The sequence below is a fragment of the Podarcis muralis genome, chromosome 7 (assembly GCF_964188315.1).
Source record: "Podarcis muralis chromosome 7, rPodMur119.hap1.1, whole genome shotgun sequence".
Classification (NCBI taxonomy): domain Eukaryota; kingdom Metazoa; phylum Chordata; class Lepidosauria; order Squamata; family Lacertidae; genus Podarcis; species Podarcis muralis.
This window is the reverse complement of record NC_135661.1, coordinates 78216175-78239404: the sequence shown is the minus strand read 5'-3', so window position 1 is coordinate 78239404 and position 23230 is coordinate 78216175. Positions and strand designations below refer to the sequence as shown.

The 23230-nt window shown below is 43.0% G+C and overlaps 1 protein-coding gene across 1 annotated transcript; it reads right to left on the bottom strand.

The window, feature by feature from the left end:
* Window positions 1-634: 634 nt before the first annotated feature.
* Window positions 635-21489, bottom strand: LOC144328548 (uncharacterized). Its single transcript, XM_077932507.1, has 5 exons — window positions 21121-21489; window positions 14671-14677; window positions 6650-6799; window positions 2482-2628; window positions 635-807 (listed from the first exon to the last, which is right to left on the bottom strand). The coding sequence occupies exons 1-5, from the start codon at window positions 21487-21489 to the stop codon at window positions 635-637; spliced, it is 846 nt and encodes a 281-aa protein (XP_077788633.1).
* Window positions 21490-23230: the final 1741 nt, after the last annotated feature.

Genomic DNA, 23230 nt, shown 5'->3' with positions numbered 1-23230 from the left:
GGGGCAGTCCATTCTGTACTGAGCACCGGATGTTAGCTCAGTGTGTGTGTCATATGACCCGTACTGGATGTACTTGGGTGGAGTTTCTTCTTGCTGTTGTCGAGTGCAGACATGTTTCTCTGTACTGATATGAGAGACAGAAAATAAAAGATGTAAATAGTTTTCTGTCTGCTTCTTTCCCCTCCCTGGGGGACACCAAAGGGGAGAGAGGAAGAACGGTGTGTTCCTCTCACACTTCTGAGAAGAATCGCCGAGACCTCGCCTGCTTATCAGCAGAGGGAGACGCGGGGAGGTCGACAAGGAATATCTGCCGGTGCCTACGCTGTGGCACATTCCTCTGACCCGGGCAGAATTCCAACACTGAGAACCAGCATTTGATTCTCCATAACCATTTATTTTGCACTATAATCGTCATAATGAAAACTTAACTGTTTTTTAATGATACAAAACAGGATTCTTTGAAGTTAGAATCCACAATTCCCGTATTCTGATCTCTTTTTCTCTGCCATTTCCTTCCCTTTACTTCAACCAAAAGCAAAAAAGAAAGAAACAGAGATCCTGAGTCCTGAATTTCAACACTAGGCCTCCAATTCCCCCTCATTGCCATAGATTTTGGAGGTCTACACTGTCCCATTCACTCTTCATGTTCAGGCTGGTGTGAGATTCGTGAAGCATTGTAACAACTTTCTGGGGTAAAAGAAAGGACAAATCTCGCAGCTCCGATTATTTTTCTTTGATTTTTCCCGATGGCACAAAAATCTGTTGTTCCACAACCTTGGAAAGTGAAACTGTGGGGTTGAAATACACCTGGGGGGGGGGAGAGAGAAATGTTGGCATTAGTCCTTTACTCAGGGATTAGGAGATGGTGCCTGTGATGGTGAATGAGAATTTTAATAAGTTAGTTTTTAAAAGAGTATATTTAAGAAATCTGAGAAATATCATAATTTCGTCAGAACATGAATATACAAAATTTTCAACATTAGAAGTTCAGGTAAAAAAGTTAGATCAGATATAATATAAAATTGCTATCATACCCAAAGGACTCTCAAGACACAAATATTTTTAATAAACAGGTTATACTTATAAGATATAATGAAATCAGAGAATTTGAAAACAGGCCTAATTGATAAGATTAACCAAATCAAATTCTTGTGGGCAGGTGAGTAGCAATAAAATGGGAGGAATTCTATCCCCCCCCCCCAATCTCCTGGGCATATTAAAAGTCACATGCTATGGCCACACAGCAAGATCTGAAAACAACACTCCCTCCTTGGTGTCTGAACCTTGAGTGTGTGAACCTGCCATAAGTCAACAGCATGATCCAGCAGCAAAAAAAGCTGGCGATGCACTTCATTGTCTCTCAGGATGGTTGGGTGCCAACTGAAGCTCCCTCATTGCCCCACTGTGATCTAAGTATCCAGAGAATCCTCCTTTTATTTTACCATATCTATTTTCATGTTAAACGCATCAAACATAAAGCAGGTGAAAAAGGCGAATCCCAAGGGCCAATCAGGTACTCACCTCAGAATTCTTACTCAACCCTTAAAAGAGAAACTAGCAAAGCCAAGGCTGTAAAGGGCAGCAGAAATGAGAGAAGAAAGAATGTAGGGCAGAAGCATCACAAATGGCCTGGAAATTGCCTCTGTTCTCCTGAGGCAAATCAGCCATATGCCCCTCCCCCATTCATTCCAAATTCCCTCCCAATGTAGCATTATTCCTGGAAAATATGCTGATAGGGAGATCTCCATCTAAAACTGGATCTAGACACATCAAAAATTAATTTACAGTGGTACCTCGGGTTTCAAACACTTTGGGTTAAAGACTCTTTACGGATGTAGCTAAATCATGACATCAACAAAATAATGTATGGTTGTAGAAAGGAACATATCCTCTCTCTCTTCCTCCTTTTGTGTATCCCCTAAATGAATTCTGAGGTTTTCCCCATTTCTGTGGAGCAGATTTTGGGAGGATTCAGAGCACATACATGCAGAAGAGAGAGGAAATTCTCTTGCACATCTGTAAATCCTTACATTAATGCTCTGAGCTAACCAGATACTGCTCATTGTCACAGAATTTAAGGAAATGTAATACATTCCTTTTACATAATAAATATTTGTTTTCAGCAAGGTGGACACATTTTGTCCTGGACTGCATCCCAGTGGTGGAGAGATCTGGATTCAACTGGGGTGAAGCAATCAATGCACTTTTTTTACTTTTGTTCAGAAGGGTATTTTATATACACATCTCACTCTGAATCCTCCTTCTGGACAAGCAAGTGGCATTATGAGAGTTAAAGGACACAGACCAGGCAGGCAAAACAATACGGAAGGGTGCAGAGTCAGGTCAGGGAGAGATATGATCCCTCTCATTGTTCGTGCAACATGCAAGGGAAAAGGAGGAAGGGAGAGAAGGAGACAAGGAAAGAGTCTGCATGACCAAGAATTACTAGGCCTTTTTCCCTTGTCTGAGTAGCAATGTTACCGGTAAGAAGAGCTACTTTGGATTGAATGCACTGGGTCTCATTCTCAAGGCAGTTGATGGTCTTCTCACTTTTACACATTATGGTTCCTTTAGAAAAGCAGGATGGGCACTGCAAACCATTTTCAGCCAGCATGTTGCGATCAGGAACTGCCAAAGTCAAAAGTATAGTGAGCATGTTAATGTCTTTGTCTGTTTTTGTATCTCTGTGTTGTATTAATGGAATCCACCCTAGGGCCTTCCAGTTTTGGTGGGGCAGTTGCAAGTACAGTGGTGCCTCGCAAGACGAAATTAATTCGTTCCGCAAGTTTTTTCTTCTTGCGAGTTTTTCGTCTTGCGATGCACGGTTTCCCATAGGAATGCATTGAAAATCAATTAATGCGTTCCTAGGGAAACCGACTTCAGACCAGGTCCGGGGACAGTCTGTCCCCCGACCTCTTCTGAAGGCTGGGGCCGGACAAGGGCTTTTCTTCCCACCCCCAGCATTTTAAAAAACCCTGGGACAGCGGAGGGCTTCTCCGCTGTCCGGGGCGATCTTAAAATGCTGGTGGGCGGCATTTTAAAATCGCCCCGGACAGCGGAGGACTTCTCCGCTGTCCGGGGCGATTTAAAAGCCCCTGGGAAGGCAGGCAGGGGGGACAACGACTTTTGCCCCCCGCCAGCCTTCAGAAGAGGTCCTGGACCTCTTCTGAAGGCTGGCGGGGGGCGAAAGTCTTTGTCCTCCCTGCCTGCCTTTAAAAGCCCTCCCGGAAGAGCGGAGAAATGCAGCGCGTTTCTCCGCTCTCCCGGGAAGGCAGGCAGGGGGGACAAAGACATTTGCCCCCCGCCCTCCTTCAGAAGAGGTCCAGGACCTCTTCTGAAGGCTGGCGGGGGCGAAAGTCTTTGCTCCCCCCCCGCCTGCCTTCAAAAGCTGTCCAGCCAAGGCTTCGCGGACCTCTCCGCAAGCAGCGGCAGCGCTGCCGCTGCTTGCGGTGCGTTGCCGGCATGCCGAAACCTGCGCGCGCTGAGATCAGCGCGCCCAGGCTTCGCGGACCTCTCCGCAAGCAGCGGCAGCGCTGCCACTGCTTGCGGTGAGTTGCCGGCATGCCGAAGCCTGCGCGCGCTGAGATCAGCGCGCCCAGGCTTCGCGGACCTCTCCTGCCTTCAAAAGCCGTCCGGGATAGCGGGAAGCGCTTCCCTGCTATCCCGGACTGCTTTTAAAATGCTGGCGGTGGGGAGCAAAGCCTTTCGGCCCCCGCCAGCCTTCCTGGACCTCTTCTGAAGGCCGGAGGGGGGGGGAAAGGCTTTGCTCCCCACCGCTAGCATTTAAAAGAGGTCCCTGGAGATTTCCCTATGGGCTTTCGTCTTGCGAAGCAAGCCCATAGGGAAATTCGTTTTGCGAAGCGCCTCCAAAACGGAAAACCCTTTCGTCTAGCGGGTTTTCTGTCTTGTGAGGCGTTCGTCTTGCGGGGTACCACTGTACTCTTGGATAAAATATAATCTAGACACAATCTGGGTTCAGGACTGAGCATGGGACAAAGTCACCATTGTTCTCTGAGATGAATGACCTTTACATAAAGGGGGGTGGGGGAGTGTGAACTTTCTTCCCTTCTCAATCTCTCAGAAGGTTTTCCTGCCATTGATTATGGTGTAGCCTGGATGAAAAGGTATACTCTTAGTCCCTTATCTTTGTACAGAGATTCTGGCTGTCTTTTGCACTTCCGCAATGAACTAACCGTCACTTTCTGTGAATTCCCTGAGACCTGCAAGTACAGGGCAGTATATAAATTCAATAAATAATAATAATTAAGAATAACTGCCAACTTAGTCAGTACTTATTTTGTCAATTAAAAGACTGACCAGAAACAGTTCAAGGGTCATTTTGGAGGACACCTGGATAAGATAGGTGGGTTGTAACCATCTAATTTGGACCATCAAATTGAATGTTATCTTAAAGGGACCATAACCTGTTTATGAGCTGTTCATGCACCTAGGTATCCAATTATATTGCATGAAATATCATTCACGGCTAATTATGGATAGGGAATGTTATAAAGGCATCTTGAAGATTGTATTCTTATCCCCGATTTTTATTTTTATTATTTTACTTATCCACTTGGTTACTTAATGTAGGCAAAGTTCCTAAACTGACATAACTGACACTTCTTTAGACAAAGCGTGTTCTCCTTCATGGAGAGCACGTGTTGCGGTGGGGTCTGCTGAGCCACCCCTCTGTTACCAGGCAGGGTCTCTAAAGATTGCCTGGGGCAGCGATTGGTTCACTGGGTTGCTCGGGGTAAAAGTTATGTTGCAATTTTGGTGCGAGGGGTATAATGTTTAAATACTCTGCACACAGCCTGGAGCTTTCTCTTTGCTGCGTGCAACGGATCACTTGCCCACCTGCCCTTGAGTAAGGGGTTGTTGCATTGACCTTGCTATGCCTGTCATGGGGTCGTCTGCCGTTGGGGCAGGGGTCTGGTAGGAATTTTGTCCATCTAGCAGATTGGCTGGGCCATTTGGTTTTTGCCTACTGCGTAGCAAATCGTCACAACTTGTAAGGTTGCGGTTAGGCATTGGTTATAAATTGGTGGAGGTGGGGTTAAGATAGGCTGGGCCTGCCCCTCCATGGTTGCTGCGGAAAGGGAATTCCGTTAAAGGAATCCTGGGGCTTGCCATCTTTTCATCCAATCCCTGGAATGGGACTAGGGCCGGCAAGCCTTCGGGGAGCATGCGGGTGAGAAGTGAGGGTCTGTGACTCAGCTCCATTTCTCCCCGACTTGCTTTCCCCCGCACTGTCTTTCGGTGGTGCCCGGAAGTCAGTTCTGTCCCCAGGCGGGGGGACAGATAGTCTTAACCAATGCCTAAACAACCACTCACGGTTTTGTATTTAAATAAAGTTGTGGCCAAAATTATGCCAAAAACCTTAAACAAAAAATAAGTGCGTTGTGAGTTATTTGGGGGGTGGCTTGGGGACCTCGACACGCAATTCTGAACCCTCAAAAATCAACATGACTCCTGTCAGAAGTAATCTACTTCTGAGGTAACCGTTTTGGGGAAGTGGGTCATTAAAATAGCAGATTAGCACAGCAGCACATCAAAGGAATGGAAGCTGCTCCCTGTGAAGTAATAAAACCAGGATTAGGTTTTATTAGAATATGAGGAATGTGACCATTCCCAGGAAAAGACAAAGTGCCAAGGCAAGGATGCTGCTGTGCCTATGAGAGGGACAGGACATATTCTGGTGGATGTCTTCATTGTAGGCCTCAGGTTGTATATATTTATGCATAACCATATATCAAAAAGACACCAGAGTGCATTATGGTCCCACAGGAAACACAGAGCCTGGGTTACAGCATGCCTGGTACCCATGGAATCTCACATCACTTGGCTATAGGGGCGATGTGTAACCATATCTTAACATACAGTAAAAACATGGCTGGGACAAGGGGCACTGGCACTGTGCAGGATCCTGTGCAGGATCAGACCCTCCCACCTATCAGTAGGATGATCTGATCCTGCATGGTGCTCCTTTGAGGGGCAGGAAGAAGGTGATGCCTGCTTGGAAATGCAACCCACCCCTTCTCTGGCAGACGTAGCTGCCAAGTAAAAGGTAAAGGGACCCCTGACTATTAGGTCCAGTTGCAGACGACTCTGGGGTTGCGGTGTTCATCTCAATTTATTGGCCAAGGGAGCCGGCATTTGTCTGCAACCAGCCTCCGGGTCATCTGGCAGCATGACTAAGCCACTTCTGGCGAACCAGATCAGCGCACAGAAATGCTGTTTACCTTCCCGTCAGAGCAGTACCTATTTATCTACTTGCACTTCATGCTTGTGAACTGCTTAGGTTGGCAGGAGCAGGGACCGAGCAACGGGAGCTCACCCCATTGCCGGGATTTGAAACGTCGAACTTCTGATCGGCAAGCCCTAGCGCAACCCGTGTCTCTAGCTAGGTCCCTCTTTTTCACAGTTTCTCCTCTTAACTGCCTCCCCATCCTGCCTGACTCTCCATCCCTTGAGAGCCCCTAATAGTCCTGATCTGCTCAACCCAGGTGGCCACCTGGGGCTGTCACACCCTATTTGAATGAGGCACAGATTCTCTAAGTACTGCTGATTGACTAAGGATCCAGGCCATGGCCAAATTCAGTGCAAAACCCTAACATGTTAATGATTCTAAATTGATGCAGAAACGTACGGCTGAGAGTTGCATTGTTACACAGTTCAGTCTTGCAGCAGTGCTTCTTCATCTGAAAGAATTTACCATCCCCTGCAGTGAAGCTGTAATGGCCTGAGGAACAGATTCTGGATGACGAGCATCTATTCAAAAGTTCCTCTTGGAATTTCCCTATGAAAGAGAATTTGACAGAAATATTTAGATATGGAGGTTTATTGCTCCTAAAACACATTCATTGTAATGGTTCCAATTTTCTGTAATGTCTGAATGAGAACCTTTTCAAACAAACAACATGCAAAATATTATTAAATTCTGCAATCTAAGGTGATGGGCTTTATTAATTTATATATACGTACACACACCTATATATCATTGAAAGAAAAATGTCAAAATGATTCCACTCATAATACATAAAGCATACAATAAAAACTTTGTAAAAAGAAAAGAAACAGATATCAATTAACCAATGGAAAGATGTATTCTGAATGGCTTGTATGAGCCTGGTGGATTACAAATTTTTCTGCAGGCATTTAAAAGATGCTTGCCAAGGATGGGTTGAATAATAGTGAGAGTAGAGAAGCCAATATAACTCAGATGATACTACCCTGGCCTTGGCTAAGTTCCTCTCAGAAGTAATATGAAATAGAAACCTACATACTGTGGATAAAACAATGTGACCACCTTTTAATCTTCCCTGTATTTCTTTTTTATTTTGCTTTTGAAAATGATTTTGTGGGTCTTTCAACCGAAATAAATAATGTTCTTGTTCTTGGCAGTATAAGTTGCATTTTCAGCTGAATTTGGGGGAACCACTTAAAGCAGCAATTTTGCAGAGCTATTTCAATGGCTTTTGTATGATTTTCTCAATGCAAACAGCTAGAACTGTAAAATTTGATAATAAACCCAATTTGCAATGGAGCGTGAATAATTTTGATTGCAACCATAGTTTGTAAAATACAACCAAAGCTTTCAAAGCTTTATTACGATCATAAAAGGTAAAGGTAAAGGGACCCCTGACCATTAGGTCCAGTCGTAACCGACTCTGGGGTTGCGGTGCTCAGTAAAAGGCATTAAATTTGGAATGAATGTAGAACTTCATTTCAGGTCGAATCTGCAGCATGAAGAATCATGGCTTCTTCTATACTTCTGACAATACATGTGTCATACACTGCATTCTCTCTGCTAGTCGATCATAACCATTTACAGGGCGGAAAAATGCTTCCCTGAACTCCTGTTGCCCAACCCAAGATACTTGGCAGAGGTTTAAAGACTGTCTCAAGGCAAAAAAAAAAAAATGTAGCATCAACACTGACAACTGGGAAACACTGGCCTGCAAGCACTCCAGTTGGAGAACAGCCTTTAACAATGGTGTCATAGGCTTTGAAGACACTTGAACTCAGGATGCAAGCGAGAAACATTCTAGCAGGAAGGCATGCTTGGCAAATCCACACCTTGATCAACTCCTGTCTGGAAACCAATGCCCCCATTGTGGAAGGATGTGTGGATCCAGAATTGGCCTCCACAGTCACTTACGGACTCATTGTTAAAACCGTGTTTATGGAAGACAAACTTACTCAGCTACAAGTGATCGCCAAGGAAGACTTGGCAGGGCACTTCAACTGCACCAACCTCACTGTCCCATTTCCCCTCTCCCTCCAAGTATGTTGCAATGATGTAGGAACAGATGGTCAAGTGAGCACCACCATGTGGAGGAATCAGAACCTACAGGGTTAAGAGGTTCTGTGTGACGTCTTAAATCATGAGGCGTGGTTACGTTTTCACGTATGGGAGTGGTTTCTCTGCATGTGTTCTTCTCTTCCGCTCTATCCGAGAGGGAGGATGTGCGAGTCGTCTCCGGGAGCTTGAGACTGAATTTACGATGTTATGCTACCCGAATAAAAGTGTTTAGAGATAAGAGAAGCCTGCGTGCAAGCCTGATTTATGATCCCCACACTGCCGCATCAGTCCCTTCTCCCACCTTGTAGAAAAGCCCACAGAAGCCACACACCCTTTAAAGAGCGTGCAGTCTGCGTCAGTCCTGTCTCCCTCCTCATAGAAAAGCCGACAGGAGCCGTGCGCTCCTTAAAGGGTGCGTGGCTCCTGTGGACTTTTGCGGGAGATGGGGGAATTCCCCCACCTCCCTCAAAAGCAGGGAGAAGGTCTGGGAGAAGCGCACAGGCTGCACGCTTCTGTCTGCTTCTCCCCAAACTGTGGGCTTTTGCGGGAGGTGGGGAAATTCCCCCACCTCCCGCAAAAGTAGGAAGAAGGTCTGGGAGAAGCGCACAGGCTGCCGGCAGCCTGTCCGCTGCTCGGAGAGCTGGGGGGGAATCATATTTTTTCCCTTGATTTCCCTCTCTGAAAACAAGTTGGGCCCTATGGTCAGGTGCGCCCTATGGAGCAAAAAATATGGTAATATAAAATTTAAATTCTGACGGCACCCAATAAAAGAGCTGAGAACCAAAAAAGGCAATGGCAAAGCCCGGAAGCCACCTACAAAACCCCCCCTCAATACAGTCTCCATCTAAGGATTCCTCTTCTAAAGAAGAGAAAAGGCTGGATACTAGATCCATCCCAGCAAGGCTGCAAAGTATAGGATGAGCTGTGGTTAAAATGTTGACTTCATATTGCAGAGCACGTGGCTGCAATGGAGGTTTCAACCAGTAAAACTGATCCACACAGAAAAAAGAAGGGTGACTCAGGGGCAGGCAAGTAAGGCTGAGGTAGAAAGCAGAGTGGTACCTCTGGATACGAAAACTTCTGCCTACGAATGATTCGGGTTACAAACTCCGCTAACCTGGAAGTAGCTGCTCCTGGTTGTTAACTTTGCCCCAGGTTGCGAATGGAAATCGCGCACAGCAGGAGGTCCCATTAGTGAAAGCACGCCTCAGGATAAGAAAGGTTTCAGCTTAAGCATGTACCTCCAGAACGAATTAAGTTCTTAACCAGAGGTACCACTATAAGGTAATGTTACTGCAGGACCACAAACAGCTCCAAATGAGCAACTTGTTCCAAGAAGGCTGAAAAGTCAATTGAGGCCATGTGACTATGCTCATCATTAAAAGTAGAAAAAATAATTCCGAGCCAGTGCCTCTATTTTTGCCTTTTCTTACTGAGTTGGAAGGAGCAATATACTTTTCTCTTCTTCCAGGCCACTAATCAAAGTGCAATCAAAGCCTCAAGGTACTGCTCAGGTGACTGCTCAGCTGGCAAACTAGACATACCTCAGGGCTGTTGAAAGGTGCCAGGGACACACTGGTAGGCACTTAAGAGAATACAGTGACTCTAAGATTATTACTGAGAGCTGATTAAATCATTTTACTGAACTTTGCCCCTCCTTGTTCTAATTGTGTCAGATCGTTGTGAAAGGCAGAGGATACTTTGAGCCAGCTGATTTGTTTAGTGATGACTATCCTTAGCCATATTGTCTTGAACTGAATCCACCTAGTTGTTTATCCCTGCTTCAAATCCCACCCTCCATTTTCAGAAGACACAAAGAACCCTGCAGTGTAGCAGCATCCTTCTTGGAGTGGCTGATCAGATGTCCATTGGTACAGGACTATCATAACAGGAGGGCAGTCGCGCACTCCCCCTGTTCTCCCCCAACAACTGGAAATGGTATATCCATCAAATTAATTGCCACTGATAGCCTTTTCCATAAATGTGACTAGTCCAGTGTTAGGTCTATCCAACTGTGGCTTTCACTGCTGATGTGGGTTTTCTATAGCTCAGCCAGTAGAGCATGAAACTCTCAATCTCATGGTCGAGTCCCATGGGGGGAGTTACAGTGGTTGGACTAGATCACTCTTGAGGTCCCTTCCAACTCTACAATTCTATGATTAAGTTGAAGAATTTTGCTGATGCAGATTATGCTTCACTTCTTTTTAAAAATATTTTTATTACATTTTCAGTGTTTTGTGATCACAATATCCATACATTAATCCATATGCTCAAACATTGCTCTATCCGAGCATCGACCTCCTCCCGCCCCTTTTTCTGACTTCAGTACGTAATTACTTTTTTCTTAGCATTTCTATAACCACTTTTTTACCTTCTCTCTTATTTTTATATTTCCCTTTATGAAATGTAAATCATTTCCTTATATTGCCATTACAAAACATTTCAACTCAAAGCTACAAATGTTTTCAGATGTTTACAATATTCTTTCATATATAATATAAATTTGCTCCAGTCCTTTTGAAACAGTTTGACGCGTTGATTCTGGATCTTCGCCGTCAGCTTTGCTAACTCAACGTATTCCACCATCTTACTCCACCATTCTTCCAATGTTGGAATCTCCTGTGATTTTCATTTCTGGGCCAGGAATATCCTTGTGGCCATTGTGGCATACACAGATTCATCTCCAATTAGACCTAACAAAAATTTCTGAGGTCCTGGAGAAGGTAATCTTATGTTTCTTAATTATTTTGCTTGTGTTTAGTAAGTTAAAGAAAAAAGAAAAGTATTCTATTTAATGATTAACCCCATAATATCACAAATATTTTAGCTGAGATAGTTGAAAGGAGGGGTAAAGCATGGCTTGTGCAGTTCAGATTATGCTGTATAATAATTTATGCAGTTCATAGTTCAATCATGGAACTCACTTCCATAGGAGGCAGTGATGGCCACCAGCTTAGATTACTTGAAAAGAGGATTAGACACACTCAGGCTGGGCAAAATAACCCACAATATCTATGTTCCACCTCCAGTTTCAAAGGAAGTTTGCTTCCTTCCTTGAAAGCGAAAGATATTTCTCAATTTTCCACCCCATTCCTCACCAATAAATATATTTGGCTGGAAGGATTGGAGCAAACTCCTAGGGATTTCAGCACACTCCTATGCACTTTTGGTTGAACTAATAACCATTTATTTCAAAGGGATTACAGTGCAATTCTATACCTGTCTATCTAGATGTAACTGCCACTGATTTCAATGGGTCTTACTTGCATGCTGAGGTCCCCCAAAACACCCCTACCCCAATAACTCACACATCACTCATAAATTTTTGTTTAAGGTTTTTGGCATAATTTTGGCCACAACTTTATTAAACATACAAATTGTGAGTGGTTGCTTAGGAAATGGTTATTACTATCTGTCCCCCCCGCCTTGGGGGACAGCACTGACTCCCGGATTCCAGCGAGAGCCAGTGTGGAGGAACAAGATCAGGGATAACTGGAGCTGCGGCACAGACCCTCAGCTACTCCCCGCATGCTCCCAGGAGCTTACGCGGCCCGCACCCTGCACCAAGGGTTTGGACGAGAGGATGGTATGCCCCTGAATTCCTTTAACGGAATTCCCGTGCAGCAGCAGCATTGGAGGGGCAGGCACAGCCAATCCATACCCCTCCACCAACCAATTTAAGCCAATGCCTAACCACCAACCTTACAAGTTGTGACGATTTGCTACGCAGTAGGCAAAAACCAAATGGCACACACTAATCAGCCAAATGGAAAAATTCCTACCAGGCCCCCGCACCAAGGCGGACGACCCCATGACAGGCATAGCAAGGTCAAAGCACAAGCCCAAAAGGGAGGGCGAGCGGGTGATCCAGTTCCCACATTGAAAGAGAAAGCAGCTTGCTGTGAACCTTGTTTAAATAACTTCTGTTCCCACCCCCAAATTGGCAACATCAATTTTACCCCAGCAACACAAACAGCCAATCCTTGCCAGGCCCCTCTATCTTATCCTGCCTGGCAACTACGGGGTGTCTTGCTAGGCCCCATCCGCAACACGTGCTCTCCTTTAGTGAGAACACGCTTTCCAGATAAGTCTGTATAGTTTTGTATTGCAACTTCTTCAAAGTATACTTTGGAGTTTTGGTTTCTCTGGCACTTCCCTTTATCTCCACTGCCTCAAACACTTTTCCAGTTGAAATAACTATTATAATGCTTCACATATCTAACACCAGCCTCACATTGATGGGTAATTATGGTTCAGCATAAATCTCCTCGTTGTGAATTCAATAATTCATATCAATGTGAGGGTTATTCCTAGTGGTGAGAGTCAGGCATTGGGATCCCTGTCTCTTCCTCGCTTTTTTTTCTTTCTTTCTTTCTTTCTTTTTTTTTTTTTTTGCTGTTCATGGAGGGAAATGGGTTGCAGGACACAGAGAAAATAGTGCTGTATTATTGTCTATCATTGTGGTTATTATGATAAATATAAATGATTGTGGCAAATAAAAAGTTGCTTCTAAAATGTGTATCCTTCAAATCAATAGTTTGGAATGGGGAAGTATGGTATTTCCTGATATAAAGCATCAAAGTTTTGTTTTTAATGTAAAACTGCAGGCAAGCAGAGATTTGACAGTTTTTGAATGCATGGTTATATCATCTAACCTCAATACAAGATGAAACATCTCTCAAATAAGTGAAATGATAAAAGAGTTGGAATAGGTGGTGAAAGAGACTGGCTGGGCCTAATGATCTTTGTTTCTTCAGGTACGTTAGCCTTTTAAAAACACAACATAGAAAAAGTCATATTCAAAAGGCAATGGACTTTTATGCCAATCCTATGGTCCTCCAGCTCTGACCATTTTGCTTTGTAAATGTTCTCATATTCTCCTTACACTTCAAGAGTCCATTCACCTTGGAGGCAAATTTAATTTAAAGCTGATTTAAATGCATACGCCTCAGCAGTCCTGATTTGGCCGGAATGGCTACGGAATTCCTTAAGCTGTCCTGGGTTGTGCCTTGATTCCAGGGTGTCCTGATTTCTCCCTGCCAACAGCGAAGGGCCACGGAAGCAGCTCCTGGGGTGGCAGCAGCATTGGGAAAGAGACAGGAGGGCTGCTTCCCAAAGCCTAGTTAGTGCTTAAAAGGCTTTGGGGAAAAGGCCGTTTGACTCCAGAATCCTCTCAGAGTCCTCACACCTCCTGCCAGAAGCACCTCCTTTTGCTAATTCTTTCAGACCAGAAGGAAGGGGCTTACCCAACCATTGCACTGCTCCCACACCTCTGTATTGTTTAGCCTGGGCAGTAGTCAAAACCAACTCTTCAAGGAAGAAGCATATACTCAAAAAGACCCTCATAATGCCTGAGTGATTAGAAGCCAATGAGGAATGAACCAACAGGTGACCTCTGGAAGAAGAAGTTGACTTGGAGGAATTCATGGGCCAAGGAAAGGTGACCAAGGATTCCAACTGGGAAGGACTGGTCCAGTGAGGAGCAGGAAATTATGAAAATAGGGAGTGCATCCTATATTTTTATATTGTAACACAAATCTCTTTTTTCATATTGGATGCAATCTTTTTAAGGAACTCTGTGGGAGTTAGCCAGGTGCCTATTCCAGTTCAACCACATTTACACTCTCAGTAAGCAGGTACTTTTAATAAATGTGTTCCTCCCTCAGGCTCTATGGTAAAGCTGAGCTGGAAGCAAATTAATCCTAACAAGGCACAAAGTAATAAACAATTAGCATGTCACACACAGAAATCAGGTGAACCTGGAACCTGCTTGTATCCATGGGGTCATTCAAGTTTACACTGTCAGTTTTGTAACTTATCAGTATTTTATTTTTAATATAGTTATGATAGCTATTTTCCCTCCAGTATGAGAACTAGTAAGCCTCTGAATATCTGTTGTTGCAGATCACAGCGGAAAATGTGATCTATAAAGGGATACACACGCATTGATGGTTACCACATCCTCTTTGTGGGTCACAAAGTGGTGTTGTCCATTATGTATACCATCCTCGCAAGCTTCCCAACCCCGACTGACACCCCGTCGGTTCTGGCAGCAAAAGACATTGTAGAAACTCTCAGCAATGCAGACTTTGCTAAAAGAGCGTTTGGACTGTGCTAAAGAGGCCTATAAGATATTGTCCGGTGCACACTGACAACCTGGCACCGAGATTAATGTGGAAGATCAGGTGTGGCTGATTTGCCACAAAAGGGCATGTGCAGGAAACTGAACCCAAAGAGTGGGCCCGTTTGAAGTTGTGGACCAGATCAACTCTCTGACTTTCTGGCTCCGATTGCCTGTGTCTATGAAGATTCACCCCATCTTGCACAGATCAGTCTTGTCACTCGTCGTGCCTGCACACCCTTACCAGGCACCTAGACATGGTAGAAGGAGGGGAAGAGTACGAAGTAGAACAAATTCTAGACTCCAGGATGCAAAGAAAGAAGTTGCAATACCTGATTGCGTGGGAGGGGTGTTGACCGGAAGAAAGATCATGGGAGTATGCAGAACATGTCCATTCACCATACTTGCAAAGGGCGTTGCATACATGCCACCTCAACTGACCAAAACTACTGGGATGGGTAGAGGAGGGCTCTGGAGTGGGGAGTGATGTCAGGGACTGGGCAGAGGAGGAATGGTGGAGACTGCCTCCCCAAGCTGACCCTTCCAGAGAAGAAGACAGTTCAGAATTACAACAGAGGTTTGAGGGAGATCACAATTCAGAAGAGGATGAGGGGAGAAGTTGGGAAATAATGGGAGAGTAGGAGGAGGCAGATCCAGAGCAGCTGGCTGACACGTTATCACTAGAAAAGATTTCAGATCCACCATCTCCCTGAACCCTGCGAGCAAAGAGCTCAAAGACAAATGGCCCTAAGAGGCAACCATAGAGGGGGTGGTGCTGTTGACGAATGAGGAAGTGGGAGAGAAGGGGAGTGGAGTTTTACTCAGGACTACGCCATTTCTCCAAGAGGCTGCATTCGCAAGCATCTCCCTGTAAACATTGAATAAAAAGCAGATGGGAAGGAATTTTTCTTGTGTTATCCGTTCCTGGCAACCTGCCGCGGTTGTTGGTTCCTCTGCCACCTGACAGCTGTTAAAATATACTAGTTTAGACTTGTTTTTTTCTGTGTACATATTTTCCCAAATGTTCCCAAATTCCTAACAGACCTTTTTCTACCATCCTTTATTCCTATTTGGTAACAGGGTGCTTACTACACTGTTGTTTTATTTGTCTTAAATAAATATGTAATTCTGTATTTTTTGATCCAAACCAGTGCATCAGATCTTTTTGAGTATTCTGTGCTATATATTTTGGTGATTTAGCTCCTACTTTCTGGAATCACTCAGATGTCCTTTGTACCCACAGGTGTTCCCTGGACCTGAAGGGAAGAATTGTTAGCAAGAGTGTTGACATACTAATATTCTGGGAGTTTGGCCTTGTGTTTAAGAGCCAACAAGAGAACAAGCTCTTGAAACGATGGGTCCATTTCATAAGCTACAGGAATGAAAGAGTTGTAGATGACATCTTTTCTTGTAACCTGTTTTCAGTGATCTGACTTCTGAGCGGCTTTCATCTGCATTTTAAACACGCACACACATTCCTCCCTTCCCAATCTTTCTCTTTTGCCCTTCCTTCCTTCCTTCCTTCCTTCCTTTACTTTTCCTCATATTTACCCCTTTCTTTTCTCCTCCCATTCCTGCTTTTATTGTGTTCTCTTTTTTATATACCCTAATATCATCATCATCATCATCATCATCATGACCATCATTATTGCTATTAATATTATTTAAATATACCTCTTTCTATTCATTCCCTTTGAATCGGTGTGTCTTTAGTATTTGCTTATACTAACAGAATTTCAAAGGGATGGAGAAAGGAGAAGAGAAGGTTCCCTGGGAAAGACCCTGATCTTGGGAAAGATTGAAGGCACAAGGAGAATGGGATGGCAGAGGACGAGATGGTTGGACAGTGTTCTCGAAGCTACTCACATGAGTTAGTAGACCAAACTGAGGGAGGCAGAGGAAGACAGAAGTGCCTGGTGTGCTCTGGTCCATGGGGTCATGAAGAGTTGGACATGACTAAACAACGGAATATGTATGTAATCACATCTAACAAAATGTGGCATTTTCCCTCTTTTTTATTTTCAATGTTTCATTATTTAGGAAACCACTAAAGCAGAGCTGGGGTGTGTGTGAAGATGACAAGGCATTGGTACAGTATGTATCAAAAACACATGGTGATAAGTATTGGTCTGTGCTTTAAAAATAAAATAAAATAAATAAAATAAAATAAAAAATAAAAAATTTTATTGCGTTTTCAAATACAAAGTCAGAAGTGTAAAGAACATGAAGAAGAAAGAAAGAAACAAAGAAAGAAAGAAAAAGAAAGAATCCAACTTTCAAAAACATTTTTACGTTGCCAACCGGACTTCCCCACGTCTCCCTCACCCTGCGTTCCTATCAATAAACATATCAGCAAATTATTACCTTGTTTCATACCTTACTTGTATCTTTCAAATATTGTACTTCTAAATTTAAAGTACTTTTTGTCAATAACTTGTACCTTAAAATAAACATAATATAACTTTGAATTTCAACCTTTTCTTGCATTTTTGTCTTAGTTTCCTGCTCACCAAATCTAGTTGCTGAAGCTAAAATTTCCAAATCATGCAACTTCTTAACATTCATACAACTTATAGTATTTTTGTAAATAGTCCTTAAATTTTTTCCAGTCCTCTTCCATTGTTTCTTCTCCCAAATCTCGGATTCTGCTAGTCATTTCAGCCAGTTCCATATAATCCATCAATTGCGTCTGCCACTCTTCCAGTGTGGGAAGATCTTGTATCTTCCAATATTTTGCAATAAGTATTCTTGCTGCTGTAGTTGCGTACATAAAAAAAGTTCTATCCTTCTTTAACACCTTTTGGCCGACAATGCCCAGGAGGAAGGCCTCTGGTTTCTTAGGGAAGGTGTACTTAAACACCTTTTTTAACTCATTATAGATCATTTCCCAGAAGGCCTTCACTTTTGGGCAAGTCCACCAGAGGTGAAAGAATGTCCCTTCAGCCCCCTTACATTTCCAACATTTATTATCGGACAGGTGATATATTTTTGCAAGCTTGACTGGGGTCATGTACCACCTATATATCATTTTCATAATATTTTCCTTCAGGGCATTACATGCCGTGAATTTCATTCCAGTGGTCCATAACCTTTCCCAGTCTTCAAACATAATGTTGTACCCAATATCCTGAGCCCATTTTATCATGGCTGATTTAACTGTCTCATCCTGAGTATTCCATTTAAGCAACAAGTTATACATTCTCGAAAGTACCTTAGTCTTAGGTTCTAACAGTTCTGTCTCTAGTTTCGATTTTTCCACCTGGAATCCTATTTTTTTGTCCGACTTAAAAAGCTCTTGAACTTGGGCATAAAGAAACCAATCTTGCACCCTATTCTTTAATTTTTCAAAGCTCTGCAGCCTCCAGTTATCTCCAATTTTTTCTATTATTTCCCAATATTTCGGCCAACCGGCCTCCATATTGGGTCTTTTTTGAACCTTGGCCTCCACTGGTGATAGCCACCTCGGGGTCTTACTTTCTAGTAAGTCTTTATATTCTGTCCAGACCATGAATATTGCTTTCCTGACAATATGGTTTTTGAACATTTTATGAATCTTTACCTTGTCATACCACAAGTATGCATGCCATCCAAAAGCATTATTAAACCCTTCCAGATCTAGGACATCAGTGTTCTCGAGAAGTAGCCAATCTTTCATCCAGCAGAAAGCTGCAGCTTCATAATATAACCTTAAATCTGGCAGGGCAAACCCCCCTCTTTCTTTTGCGTCAGTTAGTATTTTAAATTTTATTCGGGGCTTTTTGCCCTGCCAGACAAACCTAGAAATATCCTTCTGCCATTTTCCAAAGCATTCCACTCTGTCCACGATCTGTAGGGTCTGAAACAAAAATAACATCTTCGGCAATACATTCATTTTTATAGCTGCGATTCGACCCAACAAGGAAAGTTTCAATTTTGACCAAATCTCTAAATCTTTTTTAATTTCAGACCAACATTTTTCGTAATTATCTTTAAATAAGTTCAAATTTTTAGCAGACAAATTAATCCCTAGGTATTTCACCTTTTTAACCACATTTAATTCTGTCTCTTTCTGAAACCCCTCTATTTCCAAGGGTGTCAAATTTTTCTCCAAAACCTTAGTTTTTTGCTTGTTCAATTTGAACCCCGCCACCCGACCAAATTCACAGATTAATTCTAACACTCTCTTGGTACTAGATACTGGCTCCTGTAATGTCAAAACCAAATCATCTGCAAAGGCTTTCAGTTTAAATTGTTTCTCTCCAACCTGTACTCCTTGTACCAACCGGTCTTCCCTAATCATGTTCAAAAGCACCTCCAGGACAGAAATAAATAACAAAGGGGATAGGGGGCAACCTTGTCGTGTTCCTTTTTCAATTTTGAACTCTTATGTCACCACATTGTTAACTATCAGTTTAGCTTTTTGCTCTGAATAAATTGCCTCTATTCCATTTTCAAACCCCCGTCCCACTCCCATCCCTTCCAAGTTTTTCTTCATGAACATCCAAGAAATGTTGTCAAAGGCCTTCTCCGCATCAATAAAAATTAACGCTGCTTTTGTGTTGATATTAGTTTGCAAAAGTTCCAAAATGTCAATAATATTCCTAGTGTTATCAAACAAATGTCTTCCTGGGAGAAAGCCTGCCTGATCCTTGTGAATTACTTCATTTAGTACTTTTTTAAGTCTACTTGCCAGAATGTCTGCAAAAATTTTGTAATCCACATTTAGGAGTGAGATGGGACGGTAGTTCTTAAGTTGAGTCTTTTCAGTTTCCACTTTAGGAATCAATGTGATGAAAGCTTCTTTCCACGATTCCGGTGCCTTCTTCCCCTCCAAAATCTGGTTGCATACCTCCATTAGTGGTTGTGTCAAAGAATCTTTTAATACCTTGTAATACTTGGAGGTAAGCCCATCCGGGCCTGGAGATTTGCCTAGTTGCATGTTCTGAATGGCACCCTCAACTTCTTGTTGTGTTATTTTATAATTCAGGGTTGTTCTCTTTTCCTGAGCAAGTTTTGGTAATCCATTAATTTTCAAGAATTGGTCAATCTCAGTCTCTTCTTGCGGCCCTTGAGTATAAAGTTTTTTGAAATATCTCTGGAAGCACTTTCTGATTTCTTCAGGTTTCTGAATATCTTTCCCATCAATCTCTAAGTTAGTAACTGTGTTCAATTTTTGTCTCTTTTTCAACTGCCATGCTAGCAGTTTCCCACACTTATTTGCTGATTCAAATGATCTTTGTTTCATTTGTTTAATTTTCCACTCAACTTCTTGATTTATAAATTTCGCATATTGTGCTTGGTAAAATTTAATTTCTCTTAAAATCTCCTTCGATTTTGGTTTGCATCTCAATTTTTTCTCTCCATCTCTTATCTTCTCCAAGATCTTATCTTTTTTTCCATTCCAAAGTCTTTTCTTTATCGTGTTCTGTTGTATCAGAAAACCTCTCATAACTGCTTTACTTGCATCCCAGATAGTTCTCCTTTCCACCGTAGTATTCAAATTTATTTCAAAATAATCTTTCAAAGTCTTTTGGGCCTTCTTCACAATCTCCTGATCTCTTAATAGGGTGTCATTCATTTTCCATCTAAAGGAGCCGATTGGAGTAAGTCTTAATTCCATTTTCATGGCGTTATGGTCGGAGCAAGTTTTTGGGCAGATTTCCACTTTTCTAGTCTTAGGAGCCAGCCTTCTAGTTATCCATATTTGGTCTATTCTTGTCCATGATAAATGGGCCTCAGAAAAGAAAGTTCCTTCTTTACCTAAGGGGTTCTTTGTCCTCCATATATCAATCAAGTCCATATTGTCAGTTAGTTCAAAAAAAGTTTTAGGTAGTCTGCCATCTTTTGTTAAGTTTTGATTTTGTGACTTGTCCATGTTTGTAGAGACCACCCCATTCATATCTCCCATCATAATGATGTTGGTATAGTCTAGATGATCCAGCATTATCTCATGCAGCTTCTTGTAAAACTCTGATTTCCCCTCATTCCCCTCATTCGGTGCATAAATTCCTAATATTAATAATTTTTCTCCTTGCGTCTGTATTTCAATTGCCAAAATTCTTCCTTGCTCATCTTTAAATAAAAATTTTGGTGACAGGCTTTCCTTTGCATAGATCACCACTCCTCTTTTTTTAACTCTGTCTGATGAGATAAATTCTTGGCCTAGTCTTTTGTTGATTAATACTTTCCTGTGAAGCCTAGTCACATGTGTTTCCTGCAAACCTACAATGTCCAATTGTTCCTTTTTCAATATGTGAAAGATTCTTCTTCTTTTTTCCGGGGAGTTTCCACCATTAATATTCCAACTGAGGAGCTGCAGAGACATCCTGAATCAATCTGTTAGTCCTGTGGTGGCGTCTCTTTCTTTTGATCCTCTGGTCCCGAGGGCTCAGGTGTCAAATCAGGTGCAGGCAAAGGTGGTGGCCAAGGTCCTACTGCTCCCTTTTGAAGATCTTCTCCGTGTTGGTTCAAGAATTTTTGTTGGTCTTCTGCCGTTTTGATTTTAACTTTCTTTCCTTTCAAGTTAAAGGATAGTCATTGGGGGAACTCCCACCTATAGGGGATTGAGTTGCCTCTCAGTAGTCTTGCAAGTTCTGTATACGTAGCTCTAAGGTCCAAAAGCTGTTTCGGTATGTCTCTGTAAATTTCTGCTCTGTTGCCTTGAATATCAAGCGATTTTCCAAAATGAAGGCCCAATATTTTGTCTCTCTCTTGCTTGGATCTCAAGATAATCAAGCAGTCTCTGGATCTGCCTTTCCCGATTTCTCAGTTCAGTCATAGACAGGTAGGCCTGCTGTTCACTAATCTGTTTGTGCAGCGGCTTCACCTCCACCTTTATTGCCTCGGCCTTCAAATTGGCTTCCTCTGCTTTTTGCTTCGCTTCCTCGGCCAATTTACGGTTCTCTAATGCTGCTTCCTGAAGACTCCCAATTGCTTGTGTATGTTGAGCAACCTGATCAGTCAATTTATTAATAGAGGATGTGGCTTGGTCAATTTTGGTCGAATGTTCATCCGCCTTTTTATTTAGAATTGCCAGTTGTTCCAAAATCTGATTTAAGACTGTTTCAGATCCTCCTGAAGCCATATCCCCTGAAGATGTCAGCTCAACTGCCCCTTCTTGTGCTTCTAAAACAGCTGGGACAGATGATCTGCAAGCTTGGGAAGTCAAAGTTGTTTGTACCAATTGTCTTGCCCTTGCTTTAGCCAATCTTGTTTTTCCTGTACCACTCATTCCAGTCCCGTCTATGTGTCAAGGTCAAACTGTAAACAATCCCATGGAAAGGCAGTTCCAAAGTATAAACAACAAGGCAGCAAAGAATCCAAACAAAATGTAGTTCCCAGAGAGTTATAAATCCAAAGTCCTCTAGGGGGAGTACAGATATAATTCCTCAGAAAGAAAGAAGTTTCTCCGCCATTAAAATCCCTGCAGTCCAGAACAAATCCAAAGGACCTTTAACTTCTTTTTAGCCTGTAGAGCTTTTCCCAAGTTAATACAAAGTCTCAAAGAGAGTGCAAGAAACAGTTTCCTATTTCTTCCAAAATGTAACGTTTATATGTAACTCTTTCAGAATTAGATTCAGTTTCAGCAATTTGACAGTTCTTCTTTGTCCTAGCAGCCCGAGGCTTTGGTTTCCTCAGTTATTTGTAAATCCCAAAGAAAGAGGGAAAATCCCGTCAAAAGTCCAATATAGATACTCCAAAATTGTTCTTTTAATTTCCCAACCGAAAGATTCAATTGTTTGCACGATAATCCAATCTTTTTTCAGTTCTTTTCAAAGCGCTTCCCGCTTGTCAAAACTTTTGCTTTGATCTTTTTAGCACAGTCGGGAGGCGGACTTCCTGGTTACGTCTCCCGCTTTCAGCCAAATAAAAATACTTTAGTCCCGGTAGTTTTAAGCTCTCTTACTCACGGGTTGTAGTTGCAGATCTAATATTCCAAGAAGAAAGGTCAGCGCTCACCAGCAGCAGCCGCGCGGCTTTGCTTCCGCAGGAAGAGCGATGAACTCACAGTGCCGCTCCCCCTTTCACGTTCCGGAGCTCCTTACGGGGTTCCTTCTACGTTTCCGGAGGGTCTTCTGGCGCCCACCGAGTCCCACGGCCACGGGCTCACTCTGCCTGTGGTTTTTCTTACTGGGTCACCACTGTGCCGCAGCGGACGACCCTTTCCTGCGGAGCCCCTCTTCAGAGTGCGAAGTGGACCGCCATTGCTGTTTCGCGCCACCTCCGGAAGTCTGGTTTATTTTTATTTTTAAAACATTGAAATACTGCCCTTCAGCTGTTGATTTCAGGGCAGTTTACAAGAGAAAAACACAAAGCACATAATGAAAACCAGGTTGACCCCTTCTCACAAACCAATACCCCCCCTCTCTGTGGGGTGTTGTTTGTTAGTCACTTTGAGCTGCCCTGGGCAAGATAGCAAGTAATAATTTTAATTAACTGATCAATGATGAGGTGGAGAGGTGGAGAAGTGGGCATCTCCCAGGGTGAGAGGCTGGGTGAGAAAAAGGAAAGTACAAGGTGAAAATGGGGAGGACCTGTCATTGGGAGCTGGGGAATGTGCTTGTGACTTGTCAATGCTGTGACTTGTTTGCAAAGCATTTTGAGGATGAAATTGCTTGCATCCACTGTGAACCTGACTCAGCTGTTACAGCAGATGAAACTCAAGAGGATGAAATTGCTTGCATCCACTGGGAACCTGACTCAGCTGTTACAGCAGATGAAACTCAAGGGGTGATCAGAGCACTGTCTAGCCCTGATGTGTTGGATGAGTTTCAATTGGTAAGATTCAAGGACATTGCCCCTTGCCCCTCTTGTCTGAGTAAAAG